This window comes from Salvia splendens, chromosome 20, assembly GCF_004379255.2.
Source record: "Salvia splendens isolate huo1 chromosome 20, SspV2, whole genome shotgun sequence".
NCBI lineage: Eukaryota > Viridiplantae > Streptophyta > Magnoliopsida > Lamiales > Lamiaceae > Salvia > Salvia splendens.
The window spans coordinates 22,855,942-22,872,687 of NC_056051.1; the positions used below are offsets into that span (position 1 = coordinate 22,855,942).

Here is a 16,746-nt window from a genome sequence, read left to right on the forward strand (position 1 = left end):
ATATTAGAATGGAAACTGATAAACTAGAGATGAGAAATGAGATGGAAGGAATTATAAAAAAGGAAATTATATAATTTAGTATAACAAGATATCGTTTTACTATTACTTACAATTTGGCATACTTTTGATTGGCGGCAAAATTAGAAAAAAGAATAACTTGGTTAGTTTTCAGGTAGATTTAATATTGAAATTTAAAATTAGAATATGCGAAAAATTTAGAATTTATGACAAATACGGATATGTAAAAATCAGAAAAAATGAATGAACCAAATAATTGGACACGGATAATATTAGAATTTAAATTAGTGATCTAAATCACGAGTATGAACGAATTAATACAATGTCACACCCAACATGTAGCATGTTTATCATCAGTAATAAAAATGTTACATGGGAGAAATGGTACATGTATCAATCCCACAACCTAGCAAGCTCAAGTAGAAGAAGGCAACATGGAGGAGAAATCCGGCGGCAGCATCATCAGCGGCCCGTCTCCGGCAACCTTCCGGTACGCTACCCCTAGCGCGTAGCCTAACGCCCTCGACACCGGCATGGAGACGGCATTCCCTATCTGGCAATACCGCTCTTTAACGGTGCCACGAAATCTGTAGTAGTCTGGGAACCCTTGCAGCCTCGCGCATTCACGTATGGTTAGCCGTCTATCTTGATCCGGATGCAGTATCGACTGCGACCGGATATGAGGAAACGTCACCACCGTCGACACTGTCTCGTCCCACCATAATCTCCCATACGGCTTCTTCGACTTCCCTAGCTCGTACGTCAACACGCAGTCCGGGACGAGCAGCCTTCCGGTTGGCAGCACCACCGGCTCTCGTGTCGGATCACGACTCACCACCCTGTCCTCTCCTACCACCACTCCGGCCAGGTCCCTGAAGTTGGCTCCCTTCCGGTGCGGGACTTGGCACACGCGCATGTAGTCGGAGCACGCCAGCTTCATCGGCCGGTGGTCGTAGAGGACGCCATGTGATCCGGCCGATATCTTCCCGGTCGTCGTCTCGTCTTTGCTCATCCGGATGCGTTTCTGGAACTCCGTCTCCGGGGGCTTCTCGTACTCCATCTCCTCCCGGGATTCGTCGTTCGTGACTGGCGGGAGGTCGGAGATGGCGTCCCCGAGGACGATGGCGGGTCGCAATGCGTGCGGCTGGCCCTTGTCATACGCGACGATGTTCCTCTCGAACTCGATGGGGGCCCAGTACCTGGCCACGACGTCGTGCGTGGGGAGCGGGAACTGCGGCAGCATCTGGCTCGGGTGGGCCCCCCAGATGAAGACACGCAGACGGAACTGCGGGAGGCCGTAGCACCCCGAGGCGATGGTGCCGAGCCTTGCTTGGTATTTCATGAGCACGAGACGGCTTAGAGCGTATCGACCGAGAGAGCCCTTGTCGAACCTTATGATGTCGACGACGTTTTCCATCAGGCAATACTTGGGTTTCAAGAACTCCACTATGTCCATGAACACCACAATCTGGCGGTTCCTCTCGTCTTCCAACGGAGATTTGTAGTTTCGGTGGCGATTGTAGCCGCTTACACCCTGGCACGGCGGCCCTCCACAGATCACACCGACATCACCCTGCAGAATACAACCAACATTACTTACTATGTTGGTGTTTGAGACATATTGAACTTATTAGAAATGGACCACTCACACCCTGAAAGAGTCTTGTAAAGGGGTAGGGTTATTCACACTTATAGATGAGACATGATTATTACAAAAGTCGCTATGGGACAAGATTTATGAGATTTTCAACAGAACTCACAGGGAGTGGTAGAATTTTAGACTTGAATCCTTGTCGAACGAAGTCTTCTATCCGCTCTTGGCAATTGCTGAAACAGACAAGACGAATTAACAGGAAGTGAATCAGCATAAGGATTGCTAATGTGGTTCATAGTTTCAGTTCCACACCTCAATCCTTCGGCTGCTTCCCATGTATCGTCATCTGGGCCGTACCCTTTCCAACGTACCTTGAAGTGTAGCCCACATTTTCCACTTTCGTTAGGATCACCGTAGCAAATGTCAACCAGATGAGAGATCTCGTACTCATCACTAGATTCCTCTGTATCCGATGAAGACAAACAGGCTTCTTCGGCTTCTTGAAGTTCATCTATCTCGCATTTCAGTGTTCTTTCTATATCACAGACGTACGTCTTGCATAAACTCTCCCATTGCTTTAGTAGTTCTAGGAAGTCCTCAGCAGCTTCATTTCTGACCTGCAGAACAATTCAGATATCGTCACGTGACCAAACAGACTAACTTCATCGAAATGTGTTTTTTGAGTTGGTTACATTTGTTTCTGGATGGTTCAGTTTCAAACTCTCACATGCAGCACTGTTATAATCAACAGCCCATCTCTGAGTAAAACGATGAAACGAGTTAGACTGATGATAAGATAACAAGGACTTAAATCAAGATTTATGATTGATCGTGATTACCGTCTTGAGATTTACACTCGAAAGTTTTGCACCAAGACATAATCCAGTGGACATTCCACCACATCCTGCGTACAAGTCCAGTAGCGCTAATTCTTGCTCAGGAGACTCATACTCGGGCAAAAGCGCCAGGGGTGTCAACGTAACTAGTTCTTCTTCGGGAGGCTTTGAGTTCGACAAGAATGGCTCAGTCCCCGTGGAAGTTTCTGAAATAAAAATGAGACAGTAATGAGTAACAAGTCCACTTAGGAAAGGATATGTTGTTTATAGTGATACGAACCTGTAACTAATGTACGGAATGTTGAATAATTCACGGAGTACTCCATGTCATAATAAAATGCAGCTGACGGCACAGGGTTTCTTTTTAAGCACTGCTGCAGTTTGATGAGAAGAAAGACCATACGATAGTAAAAAAGAGTAGCGAGAAATTGTACAAAATAACATAAAGGAAAGCACTCTAAAGGGTAACATACCGTAGAAGGTACTTTTACTATATTAACTTTTGAGATGATGCAATCTAATACGTTGTCATTCATTAATGTGGAGTAGAATATGCGCCTTTTTTCATGCGATGAAGCAGCGTTTTTCAAAACCTGAAGAGTCCACATGGCAAACAAAAATTAGGTTCAAATGTGAAAGAAACAAAAACTTAAGATGCAGATCAGGAAACGAGTTATTATAACAACCGTATCCTCAGCCCTGAAGAACCATTGAACCCTGAAGTAGTCTTCTCCCTCCGTTGTTTTGAAGAATTCCAAGATCCTCCCTATGTGTTTCTTGCTTCCTTCACCCTGAATGAATTGCGTAGGACATCAATCTTGCAATATTAAACCATAACCAGATGAGTGATTGCTAATCACCTACTCTTTAGAGTTCCAATAACTAAGAATTGAACCAAAGATGATGATTTTCACCGAGCATAGCATGACTTCCGAACATAAAAACACATCCAAACAAGACGTTGTAAATGAAATGAAATTTACCTTAACAAAAACACAATCTCCAATGTTCAAGACAGAGATCCCTACTTTGGCTTGAGCGTAATGGCTTTCCACATTCAGTATGATTTCATCATCATCATCATTAGTGCTGAACGCGAATACGCAAAATTTAATATTCAGACACAGTAGAAAATGTTAGAGAGGAAGATGTAGATAACAAATGTTGATAGGTTCACTCACTTTATTTTCCAGTTTTTGCCCTTTCCTCTACTCTGTGCAGTACAAAATCAATCATAGTTAGAAATGTTCGTGTCACTGTGTAGACAATTCTGATAAGCCAAAATGCCAGATAAATGCAATAATAGACACAGATACTAGCAACTCTTTCTTTTTAACAACGAGAACTCAGCCATATAGTCTATTGGGAAGTGCTGAACATAAGCAAACAGATAGTGTACTTATACATGTATAAATCGACAAAGGCTACGGCTATGCAGTTTCATTCGATAAAAACGAGTAAACAGGCGAGAATGATAGACCTAAGTTAAAGGAGAGAGGCTTTCAAACAGACATTCTAAATCATCTAACTTAAGCTGCAAAACAAGAATTAGATACTCATATCATTACATTGAATTCAATGAGCAAGCATTCACCTTTAAATCAAATCTCCATTGCCATCTTCTCCGAGCTTCTTCCTCCGGAATCGGCTCCCCTACAAAGCAGCATAAAACACCCTTCTCCTTCCTCTTCTTCTTCTTCCCCGGCCTATCTCCTCCCATTTGATCAGCTTTTCCAACAGCATCCCCAGCCACATTCTGTTTCAATTGAATACTCCTAGACCTCACCGCGCTCTCTTCGTTCCGATCACGCTTCCTAGCAGCATCCTCAGCCACATTGTGTCTAAATTGAACAATTCTAGACCTCAACCGCTTCGCACTGATCACCCCCTCTGATTCTGAGTTGCATTTCTCCTTACTCAACAACTCAACACTCTGTTCCAGCAGCTGCGTTTTCGCATTTCTTGAAACTGGAGTCAATGCCAGCATCTCAATTTCAGCAGCTGCCTTCCCTCTCCCTCTCCTCTCACTCACAACTCTCTTCATCAAGACAGTTCTCGATCTCAAGCACTTCTCGCTCAAAACCACATTCTCGCCGCCAGTCAAAGTCAACGCCGGAGCCGACGAAGAGGGGGAGGAAAATGTCGGCGATGTTCTTGATTGGGGAGGGGGAGTTTTGGATGCGAATCTGGTGGATCTGCGGAGTGAATTGCCTTGTTGGGGCAATGAGAGGGCCCATGCATCGTCCGGTCGGGTTGCAGCAGCAGCGGGAGAAGAAGAGAATCTAGGGGATTTTCTGGAGGGGAGCTGCTGAGGTAGCTTGAGCTGCTTCTTCATCGCCGGTGACGGCTAGATTTGAGCGTGAGGAACAATGAGAAAGAGAGAGAGATGATTATATTTTTGCCAAAAGAAAAAGAGAAATGACTTGACTATTATTCTAACTGTGACTTAATAATACCAACGGTAAACATGTCAAATGCTCTTAAATGTCTAATTAATTATAACTACCTCCAATAGAGTCTATTTAGTAGTATAATTTCATTTTCTGTATTTTGGAAAGGGAAAATACCCCCAATTGTGCCTTGATATGAGGATGTCGATTTCTGAAAATTTTGGCAAATATTTTGGCCACATGTTAACTAACAAATTTTTTAATTTAATTTAATTAACAAGTATCATTGGGAGTGGAATAAAAAATTTATTGAAGTATCTAAGTTCCATATGATTTTGATTCAAAATATTACTCCATCCGTCCTCAGTAAATATGCAGTATGAGTTCGACACAGTATTTAATGTAAAATTGGTAACGTAAGAGACAGATAGAGAGAAAAAGTAATCATGCCATGTTTGGTTGGCGGGAAAGTAAAGTTGACAAGGAAAATGATTCCTAGGAAAATGAATCCCGGGAATATGATTTCTAATAACTTTACTTTCCAGTGTTTGGAAAATATCAAGATTTGAAAGTATATATATTTGATTTAAACACTAAACTAAAAATATACTTATCATTTTTTATTTATAAAAAATAATAATACATATTATTTTATAAATTATTAATTACAAATGATAATAATTATATTATTTTATTTATTATTACGATGGATGGTTTAAATATGGATTATACATCATAATATATAATAATATAATAATAAATAAGATTATTATTATTATTATTATCATCATCATATTTACTTAATTTTTAATTGAATAAATTTTATAATTTAAAATTTCATTACAATTTTATTGTTAATTACTAATTTATAAATTAATAATTATTATATTATTATATAATTATAATTATATTTAATTATTTAATAAATTATTATTATTATTATTATAAAAATAAAAATAAATATTAATAATATAGTTATAATTATGATAATTTGAATTATAGTTATTTATTATCCTGAAATTAAGTATGGTTTATACTTTTAAATTATTTTTAAAACATTGTAATAAATAATAACGATGATGATGATGATGATGATGATGATAATAATAATAATAATAATAATAATAATAATAATAATAATAATAATAATAATAATAATAATAATAATAATAATAATAAACTGTACTATATTGCATTAAATATGTAAGAATCCTAAAATTGGGAAAAAGAATACCTAAGAAAAGTTATGATTCAGAATCTTGAAAAGTTGTACTAACTTTACTTGTTTCAGGATTTTGATTACTTGTCAAACATTGAATGTCACATTTCATTTATACCACTATTTTTTATAAATAGACCCCCATATTATAAAAGAGTAGTGATAAATTAGAAAAATTGTATATATTGAGTTGGGGTATATTTGTCATTTTTTATCATTTGCAGGATTAAAGGATTTACCTATTTTAATTGTACTTCAATTTTACATTATAACCCCCATATAAATTAAGGAATGAACTATAGTATTTTCAACTAAATATAAAAAAGAAAATACATAATTTTTTTTCTAATAAAAATATTATTCTCAGAAATTTAAACAAATATTTTACATTAGGTTTTTTCTAGTTTTTACAAGAAATATGAAAATAAGTTAAAAGCACAAATAAAAAAACAGTGAAAATGTTGATAATTGAATTAATATTAATTAAGTAAAATTAATTTTAAAAATAATATAATAATATATATTAATATAAAATTATATTTAAAGATTAATTTTCCTAGTATATTATATTTCCACTTTCCTTCAATACTTAACGTTGTTTTATTTATAAAAAATTCCAATAAACTTATTTTTTCAGAAATTTATTTATATTATCCTTTTTATTTAAAAAATAAATTAATATATATATTTTTCAATTTGAATCTCATATGTACATTGTATTTTATTTCATTTTCTTCAACTATTTTAATATTTGTAATTTGAAATATAATTCGAAGCTTGTAATTTCAAATATCTTAAATATTTTCTTCAATAATTCACATTTTTTATTTATAAAACTTAATTTATAAACTTATTTTTTCATAAATTTATTTATATTATCCTTTATTCAAAAGACTAACTTCATTGTGATAGTTGAACTAACATGAATAAAAAACTTATTCCATTTAAATATGAATGGTTATTCTATTATTTTATTTGTGAATCTTTTAATAACGGTAGATAGTTTTAAAAATAAAATCAATTACATATTTTTTTAATATAAATGATTAAGGAAAAATTGTAATAGTATATTTATCATTATATAATTGTAAATAGGGTCAAGTTAGTCATAGAAGTATGCATTTAATGATGCTACCTATTCAAAATACTTGCATCTTATCTTATCCTATTCAAATTTGAAGGGCATTTTATCTTATCCTATCCTATTCAAATTTGAAGGGCATTTTGTATGTACAATTTTTGTCAATTTATCTTTATTCATTATAAAATATATAAAAATACAAATCACATTCCACATTGCAATCCAATTGTAAATTTGAGGATCAATTTAACAAAAACTATAAAGACCATTTTAATTGACTAATTGGGTCAAAAAGTTGGCTGTTAAAATTTAATGTCACTTTCAGTTTAGATTGATTAGTAATGATTAGAAGTAGAAGCAACCAAGATAATGTCCTATACCAAAATGGTAAACTATCATATTTTTAGGCTAAAACATGTGAGAAATATGTGATGGTGTTAAACAACAATGTAAAAATCATCCCTCAAATTCTCCTCACTTTACTAATATTAGACCCTTAAACTATCCGTATTGCTTTTTCTCCAAAATGTAAGTCACCTCGATGGAGTTTCCGACGGTTGACTGCTCGACGGGATCCCGTTCTCTTGAGACGCCGTCGTCGTCTTTCCACCGCCCCATTTTGTGTCCACATCACAGGGCTCCATCACATGAACTGCCCCGTCGCTCATGCCAAGCCCAAATTGACTGCCATCCGACGGATGCGCTGCAATAACCACGGGGAACGTGCTGCACAAGCACAACACATGTTCTAACTCAATTTTTCTATATATAGTACTACCTTCGTCCTTTAAAAATAGCAATTATTTTCATTTTCGCTTGTCTCTTTAAATTATGCATTTTCTATTTTAGGAAACTTTTTTTCTCCCTAATAAGATGAGTCTCCACTAATAATATTTCAATCACTTAATCACTTTTTCTTTCTAGTATTACGTTACCAATTGTGCATTAAAACTTGTGTCGTTTCTAAACTTTCTATTTTTAAAGAACGGTGGTAGTATAACATCAGCAGCTTCTTCTTCAAGCTGCGTACCTGGAAACTGAGGCCGGTATGTAAGCAGATGGCGCTATCCTACAACGAAGGCTTAGGCTCTCGGCATCAAAGATTCCAACAGCACCATCACAAAATCCGGCAAATACCAACAGACCATCACATGAGTAGATACCACTTGAAACGGGGGCGGACAGTGAATCCCTCGGATACCACTGCAAGAATTAAGATGATCAAAACACATAAATATGTGAAAGCTTTGGATTCAAGCTTTGGACACTCACTGCGCGTAAACATTCAAGTTGAGCATCGTAAACTGCTATTTGGCTCTCATGAACAACCAGCAGGTGAGTTTGGTTGTTATGGAACTGGACTTTGGTTTCTCCGACCAGGGGAGTTTGGTGGCCCGGAGGTGCCTGGATAGGCCGTGACATCTTCTTCTCCCATCCGTCAATAATCCACACACACAGCTGCATTCACCATAGAAAGGCGTATAGTCGTCATTTCTCAGATAATATAACCAAAATCAAGGAAGGCTTTTATCTCGAAACACATGCTCAAATAGGGAAAAGATATCTTTATCCAGCGAAAACGTGCCTGTGCATCAGCTCCTGATGACACCAATACGTTCAAACTTTGTGAAAATGCAAGCCCCGAGATCCGTTTTTGGTGACCCTTGAGCTTGGTTTTAACCTATTGCGAATCCGTCAAAGAAAGGATTAAACCAACAACACTATCCAAACGAATCAGAAAGAGCACATTCAAAAGGAGCTCTTCATCAAAGGTAGAAGAGTTTACCTCATCAACCCTAACATTGTAAATTTGAACTGTCGAGTCTTCCATCCCAATAGCAATTATATTGTTGTCCTGAGGATGAAAAGCCAAATAAGTTGCTGCAGGAGGCGGTGGCATGAACGTTGTCATGACCTGAAAAACGAAACTGAACGATATTAGTAAATCAAATACTGAAACGATCGAACTTTCTAAAACCATGGTATAGTTTCAGTCGATCAATGAAAACAGTTCACTGATTTTCTTATAAGATGTTAACGAACCTTGAAAGTCATCATGTTGAACAATGAGACCCTTCCCCCTGAAGCAGACATCACATAGGAATCATTTTTGGATAAGGCAATGCATGCAACGGAGTCGTCAGCTGGTTTGGCATCATTTACGTCGTTAGACATGAGAGCCCCGTTAGTAGGCTGCCACAGCTGTGGCACAATGGTGGCAGAAGACTGAAAATACACATCAAAGAATTCAGATCAAGACGAACATGATTGGCATCGTCTCACAATGAAATTGGAAACTAAAGTTAGACCTTGCCAGTGCGATTCCGGTCATTGCGCTGCCACTTCCACAGCTTATGGACAGCGTTTGAAGCCAACGCAAGTACAGCTAAACCAGAATTTGTATATAGCAGGCGTACAATCTACGATATTACACTGGTTATTGGAAACATGCATAAAGGAGGATGTGAAAAGAAAGAAACACGGGCAGATAAGGTATGCGGTATCATGGTATCATAGATCATACTTTGCTAGCTGTGAGAGAATCGGGCAACTTCAGAGTCTTGAGTTGAGATGAATCAGTGATATCTGCGAATTTCCAGCTTTTAATTTTTTCAGCAGTACCAATCCTCGGTTTCACGTCTGCAGTTCTGCTGCCGTCCAAAGTGGCCTGTCTCATGCGAATAAGTCCATGATCAAAATTGTAAAACCGCCTACTTGACAATTTTTAAAAAGTGAATAAATTTTGAACAGAACATTACTAGATTGCCAAGCGACACTGACTGTGGGATCCGGTCAGTTCTTTCAACGACATGGGATGCAGAGGCAGAAACATTAGCAATGGGACCTAATGGACCAGCAATTGCAGGCTGTGGATATAAAGTAGCATAAGATTGGAACCACATATATGAAGAAAGATAGATAGAAAACTAGATAATAAAAGAAAATAAATTTTACTTTGGCATTAACTGCTTCAGAATAACCACGAGCACCATCGAGTGCTCTGGTCTCCAGCATTCTCAACATGCGCTGTCCATCAATATTGGCCAATATCTTAATTCCATTGTCACTCGTTGTAACAGCAAGCAACGAGCCTTCCTTGTTAAATCGTAATCTAGGGCTGGCCTAAAGAAAGCATTGCAAAAGGAAAACTTTCTGATCACTTAATGTACGGATGTACCACACAATAACAACACAAAGCCATGCAGGATTCGTATCATAAATACTAACAGGAAGTCCGCCATCACCGTCTGTATAAGTAAGCATGTTGGTATTATCCATATCCCAGAACTTTATCTGAAACTCATCACCAGCGGCTAAGAAATGGTTCCTTGTAGTGTCAAACTGCACAACTCCTAAAGAGCGTTTCCGAAAACCAGAGTATGTTCTCTTGATCGCACCTTCACTTTCATTCCACTCAACTAGGTGAGATTCACCTTCTTTGCTAGTTCCACAAGAGAAGAGTCTGGAAGGGATGTCCCAATAAACAAATAAATAAATAGCAATAATATCATTTTTCAACCTGAAGCGAATTATTTTCAGGAAAATTATACTTACAGGATATGTTACAATTGCCCAAAAAAGTGTCAAACCAAAGGGAAAAAACGAGTATTTCCTCAGGAAAATGTAAGTGCTGAAATTGAACATAAATCTCAACCAAAAAAGAGGTTTTGCTTTTAATTGGGTGTTATGTGTTAACATTTCTACATTCAGTCTCTTAGCAAAAAGACCACCAAACTCTTCTTTAACACAAAAAACGTGAAAACCTAATCAATCTTGCTTCCAAAATCACACAAAACTAAGTTTGAAATACGTCCTTCATATACTCTTGATAGCTTGTGTAGTTGCAATTCTAAGTCCACTAAGATAGCTCTTGTTATCTTATATGATCTCATCTTCGGCTAATTCCAACAATGAGATATTATTATATTCTCATTCTCAGTATCTGAACATTGAAACCATTATATTTCTACTTTTTCAGAACAAAGAAAAGTGTAGTGCAACTATATGCTAAATTTATCGATCACAATCACATTTTTGGGGCAAAGACAATAAGGGAATAAACACCTTGTTCCATCGGCACTATATGCCATCATTGTGCACCAAAGTCCAGGGGCATCATAATCTACTCTTGATCCCAAGGAATCATATAGCCATGCCTTTATTTTTCCATCAATCGCTGTAGAGAATATAAACTGCAGAAAAATAGGATTAGTTTTTTTTGTTGTATTATACGTATATCAACAGACACCAATAGAGATTTTTGAGGACTCGGGATTCAGTGAGAGATTTCTCAGGAACATAAAAAATAAGTAAACTGTAATCACCTACCTGAATATTTTCTTTATAATGTGGACAAACAGAGTAAACGGGAGCTTCATGACCTTCAAATGTATACTGTGTACGCCCAGAAACAGCATCCCATACCTGTGACACAACTTACCAAGTGAAACCTTCGAGTCTCATGTTGCAAAGTCAAATTTACATACCTTAATTGTCTTGTCATCTCCACATGTAACAATGCAAAGCTGTTTATTTGGATGAGCAAAGGCAATGTCGTTAACACCGCCTACATGAGCATCAATCTACAAGATTGAATGAGTCATTAGTACTTGATACTACTACATAAGATAAATCTTAAATAACGAAATGCTTCAAAAAATGCTCACTTCTAAATGTTGTCCTAATTCTCCGGCAGGATTATATGTATATATCTGAACAATATGCTTGGAGAAGGCAACACCTTAACCAAAATTTATTATGAGAAATATCATCAACTGCAGTACTAGATTTTAACATATTCACAAAAATAATTGTGCTCTGTTAACACGACAATTACTGTACCAAGTATAGATCCATCCTGGCCCCAAGCACATCTATTGACAGATATGGTGGCATCTTTAACCAAGGTTGTCTGAATAAGTCAAGTGGAATTAATTAGTTACTCTTTAAGTAACAAGGAAAACTTGAGCTCAGAAAATAAAGGTCAACTTTCAATCATGAAACCTAAGCACATTATACAGGTAACAGCACTCACTTGAAATGGCATTGAACAAGCTGATATGTCCCAAACCTTAAATGTTTTAAGAGCTAACCGTTCACGAGAACCAACTTCCCATATGCTAATATCACCAACATTTGTTCCAACTACAATGAAGATTGCAGTCAGTTACATACTCGAGCAATTGCAAATCAATATTCTACTAATATATAGTAATAGGTAAATATTATAATGAGAAAATTAAGGATTGAGGAGCGCAACAAAAGAGCGCAATAAACAATGGCTAACCTAAAAGAACTGTCTGTTGTAGTGGATGGAAGTCCATGCTCATCACATTTGACTCTTGACTGAGACTTCGCACAACTGTTTTGGGAAGGTCATCTGGTGAATAGATATTAGGCAGATGAGTAGAACCAGAAAATGAAACCTAGAAAAATCAACAGTGTGTCACAACATGGAGATAGGTCAACCAAGCATTTTAGTATGTATAAAGGGGGAAGTCAAAATAATTGAACGACAGTTATATTTTTCTAGCACCTCATCAGGATGTCCAGCTCGAAGACGTTTCAACAAATGCTCTGAGTCAGCAGTCTGGTATTCCATACCAGGACCACCAGGAGTTCTTGGATGTTTCAGAAATGCTGCTGAGAATAAGGGGAAACCTTATCTGATTATGACATCATTTTTAACAAATTTTCATCTCTAACCTTGTTACATAGAAATTTTAAACTACTGACCAGAACTAGATGCCTGAATGAGACCAGGTGAAGCTGCAGCAACAACTGCATGAGGTATAGATGGGTTAGGACTTGACATCCAACCTGCAATAGCACTTGGAGGAGGAGAGACAACTGGCTGGAAAAGCTTCAAAATAAATTTTTAAAAAAGTTAGAATGCCAGGGATGTGCATTAATTCTTAATATAACATCAATGGCAATCATTCTACTCACACCATGACCCCCAAGAGGATGAAAGAGACCAGGCTTGGGGACCGATCCAGCAAGAGGAACATTATTAGTAGGTGGCCCTCGTGTGCCATTACTCGAAGCACAAGAATGATCAGTAAACAGTGTTTTGATATCTGGATTCGGGCGTGGATTCTTACAAAGCTGATGCTGCCAGTTAAGACTGAAAATGGCAGATAGATTTGGCATGATCAGTACCAATAATTTTAAAGAGTCTAATATAATAAAACCTAACAGTGCAAGAAGCAAAAGCAACACAACATAGTCTATCAAGATGTATTGCAGATGAATATTCTACATGTCAAAGCTAGTCCATACCTTTGATTAATTAGAGTTCTTAATCTTGAAGCCTTGAATGTAGGCAATGTGAGCTTGTCGCGGAACAACGGATTTGCCTCTATAAGCTTTTTAAGTTCAACTAGCATAATGTTCCGCGCAGACCTTGTGTCCCCATACTTGGAGAGCTGCTCATTCTGCCTAGAAAGATGTAAACATTTATCAAACCAACAGGTTGAAAACTTGAAATTCAAAAAAAATAATAAATAAATAAATAAATAAATAAATTTGTGCAATGAGGTTGAGAACTACATATGGATGAAACTCAACTTACCTAAAATTGTCAAGAGTCAAAAGCTGAGTTATCTCTTTGAAAAGATCTTCGTTAAAAGAGGCAAACACCTTGAGATCCTTCACGAGGATCTCAACTGCTTTTGGCCGGTCGTCTCTGAATGTTTTGGGGACAATTGGCAGAAAAGGATCATTAATTAAATGCACAAAATAATAAAGCAATGCATCATAATTCTGAAGAAGTTGTACCTATCAAGAGCTTCAAGATATTTTTGCTTTCTAATCTCAAAGAAAATTTTCATTGAATATCGGTTATCCTCAACCTTCGTAAATCCACTTAAGTAGCGTTCAACCTCATCCCATTCACCTGCTTGGACACTATCCTCAAAGTACTTCATATTGAAGAAGAAGCCAGATTCTTGTTCCAACCTAAAACAATAGTCCCAAGACTTATTATAAATTATCACACCATAAAACTCAACTGACTTTTCACAGAAATGATGCAACAAGCTTCTGGGAAGCAGCCTGCTCCCGATGAAGCTGCTGTGTGCCATATATGCTAAAATGAGAAAAAACTTTTCTCATCATATAAATTGTTAGCTTTTCGAAATAATTCCAAACGAACAATTTCAATGAAAATTTTCAATTTCTTACTTTACTACGTTCAACTCTATGTATTTCTCTATCCGTAGAGCACACTGAATGTACAGAAATGGCTATTACAGAGTTTACTCTGAAGCTTCTCCGTATAGATGCTTTTTTCCCCTAAGTGAATAGTTTTACGAAATGCGTTTAATCAACCATGAGCCAGATAAAACGAACACTGCCTCTAACAATGGCTTTAACACCCCCAAGAAATGAACTTACTTATGTACAGTCTCCTTGAACTTCTCTTCGTCCAAGAACTGCAGTATCAAGAACACCAGTTCTCGACTCAAGGAGGACATCGTGACAGTCCCGGGCACGCCCAACCACTCCAGCGCAAATCTCCAATGGTGGTTAGATCACATATATTGTCAGAAAACAAGCACCTCGACTACGTTACCAACTTCCCGATAAACTATGCACCCCTTTCTTCTCAGAGACACACAACATTCCCTTCAGAAACGTGATTCACCAAATCCCGAATCATTCATTTCTAGAACACCTAAGCCACTTCAATCATAAAAAGAATAACACAACTCAAATCACATTGTGTGCCTAAACATTCTTTCAACATTCACTTCAGCATATACCACTAGCACATTTGAAGCAAGAATATCACTTTCTACATACCAACAAAACTGAAAAAGGGAAACTTGGAAACACCCCAGAATTAAAAATTCAAACTTGCTTGCAAAATAACCTTCCCCTATCCAAAAATCATCATTTATCGGAAAATAAGTCACAACCCACAAAAAACTATGGAAAATATAACTGCTAATAGATCTAAAGCACAATTCTAATCAGAAAAAGGAAAAGTAAAAGGAAAGAAATTAGATTCAATCCCAGTGGCTCCACAAGGTAGGGTTTGGTTTCTCAGCGAGGTAAAGAAGCCTCCTTTTCTTTTCTTTCTACTGTCTTTTCTCTTTGTCGTAGATACACTACCACAGCTTCCACATTCCTCCTTTGGACTACTACGTCTACGTCTATATATGTGTACGGATAATTCTTGTTCACGTTTCTCTCTCTAAAACAGCAACCGCTTGTTATGTATGACGCTGAATTAAGGGCATGCGACCACTAAATTTATGCCTTCCAAGATTACGACAGTCCCACAGCATATTATTAGTACTGATTAGAGTTTTTTTTAACCTTAAATTCTGCTAATTACAATAAATGAGATTTTGAAGTATCAGAGATTTGTCTGGTTGTGGATAGATTTTGTCGTCTTGTTAATTTTCATGGTACTTTTGTTAGGGGAAAATGGCTCATTTCAAAAAAAAAAAATCTTCTTCAATTTCCTTTTCTTTTTTATTTTATTGGGATAAAAAAAAGCTTTGTCGATTGGTCATGGGATAAAATTAAATTTATATTCCGTAGTTGATATTTTGTTTGAAAATGGCAAATGAATTACATACATGAATAATCAAAACTCAAAAGAGGCTCTACAATTTTTTTACAACTTTTAATTTTGAAAAGATGTAAAAAATTTGTTTCGTCCACAAGTGAATACTGCCTATCAGTTATTTTTAGAATATTCAAAAGCCATAACTTCTTCTTTACTCATTATTTTTAAACACTTGAAGTGGAATTAGAAATAATATTATATGGGTTACATTAGGATATGATCATAATTGGATTATCTCTCAGTCGAATTTTCTCGAACTGGCCCTAGGGTACTTACTGCCTACCGTTATTTTTAGAATATTCGAAAGCCCATAACTTTTTATTTACTCGTCCTTGTTAAACACTTGAAGTGGAATTAGAAATCATATTATACGGGTAACATTAGGATATGAGCATAATTGGATTATATCTCAGCCGAATTTTCTCGAACTGGCCCTAGGGTACTGCCTAACGTTATTTTTAGAATATTCGGAAGCCCATAACTTCTTCTTTACTCGTCCTTGTTAAACACTTGAATTGGAATTAGAAATCATATTATATGGGTAACATTAGGATATGATCGTAATTGGATTATCTCTCAGTCAAATTTCCTCGAACAGGCCATAGGGAGCCTACCGTTATTTTTAGAATATTCGGAAGCCCATAACTTCTTATTTACTCGTCCTTGTTAAACACTTGAAGTGGAATTAGAAATCATATTATATGGTTAACATTAGGATATGATCATAATAGGATTATCTCTCAGTCGAATTTTCTCTAACTGGCATTAGGGTACTACTGCCTACCGTTATTTTTAGAATATTCGGAAGCCCATAACTTCTTCTTTACCCGTCCTTGTTAAACACTTGAAGTGGAATTAGAAATCATATTATATGGGTAACATTAGGATATGATCATAATTGGATTATCTCTCAGTCGAATTTTCTTGAACTGGCCATAGGGTTCTTACTGCCTACCGTTATTTTTAGAATATTCGGAAGCTCATAACTTCTTCTTTACTCGTCCTTGTTAAACACTTGAAGTGGAAT

The 16,746-nt window shown here is 36.7% G+C and overlaps 2 protein-coding genes across 6 annotated transcripts; both read right to left on the reverse strand.

Moving 5' to 3' along the window:
- Window positions 1–271: 271 nt before the first annotated feature.
- Window positions 272–4,858, reverse strand: LOC121780938 (DNA (cytosine-5)-methyltransferase CMT2-like). Of its 2 annotated transcripts, none has more exons than XM_042178598.1 (11): window positions 4,043–4,858; window positions 3,630–3,661; window positions 3,432–3,537; window positions 3,135–3,239; window positions 2,922–3,041; window positions 2,729–2,819; window positions 2,452–2,654; window positions 2,305–2,370; window positions 1,925–2,229; window positions 1,779–1,845; window positions 272–1,591 (listed from the first exon to the last, which is right to left on the reverse strand). In XM_042178598.1, exons 1-11 carry the CDS (start codon window positions 4,781–4,783, stop codon window positions 434–436), a joined length of 2,994 nt encoding a protein of 997 aa, XP_042034532.1. In that variant the 5' UTR covers window positions 4,784–4,858; the 3' UTR covers window positions 272–433. The 2 variants fall into 2 exon arrangements, with proteins under 2 accessions (XP_042034532.1, XP_042034531.1); XM_042178597.1 differs by having other exon boundaries at window positions 2,729–2,822.
- Window positions 4,859–7,420: 2,562 nt separating this feature from the next.
- LOC121782306 (protein TOPLESS-RELATED PROTEIN 2-like) lies at window positions 7,421–15,377 on the reverse strand. Of its 4 annotated transcripts, none has more exons than XM_042180101.1 (25): window positions 14,537–15,377; window positions 13,919–14,098; window positions 13,713–13,826; window positions 13,421–13,579; window positions 13,088–13,265; window positions 12,875–12,992; window positions 12,675–12,781; window positions 12,426–12,564; window positions 12,174–12,283; window positions 11,981–12,050; window positions 11,806–11,879; window positions 11,626–11,721; window positions 11,468–11,563; window positions 11,204–11,331; window positions 10,367–10,601; window positions 10,094–10,261; window positions 9,898–10,005; window positions 9,663–9,806; window positions 9,448–9,558; window positions 9,182–9,364; window positions 8,925–9,053; window positions 8,724–8,819; window positions 8,411–8,596; window positions 8,169–8,341; window positions 7,421–7,864 (listed from the first exon to the last, which is right to left on the reverse strand). In XM_042180101.1, exons 1-25 carry the CDS (start codon window positions 14,614–14,616, stop codon window positions 7,672–7,674), a joined length of 3,375 nt encoding a protein of 1,124 aa, XP_042036035.1. In that variant the 5' UTR covers window positions 14,617–15,377; the 3' UTR covers window positions 7,421–7,671. The 4 variants fall into 4 exon arrangements, with proteins under 4 accessions (XP_042036035.1, XP_042036036.1, XP_042036034.1 ...); XM_042180102.1 differs by having other exon boundaries at window positions 12,675–12,778; window positions 14,537–15,376; XM_042180100.1 differs by having other exon boundaries at window positions 12,675–12,778; window positions 12,875–13,001; window positions 14,537–15,376.
- Between the last annotated feature and the right edge of the window lie 1,369 nt (window positions 15,378–16,746).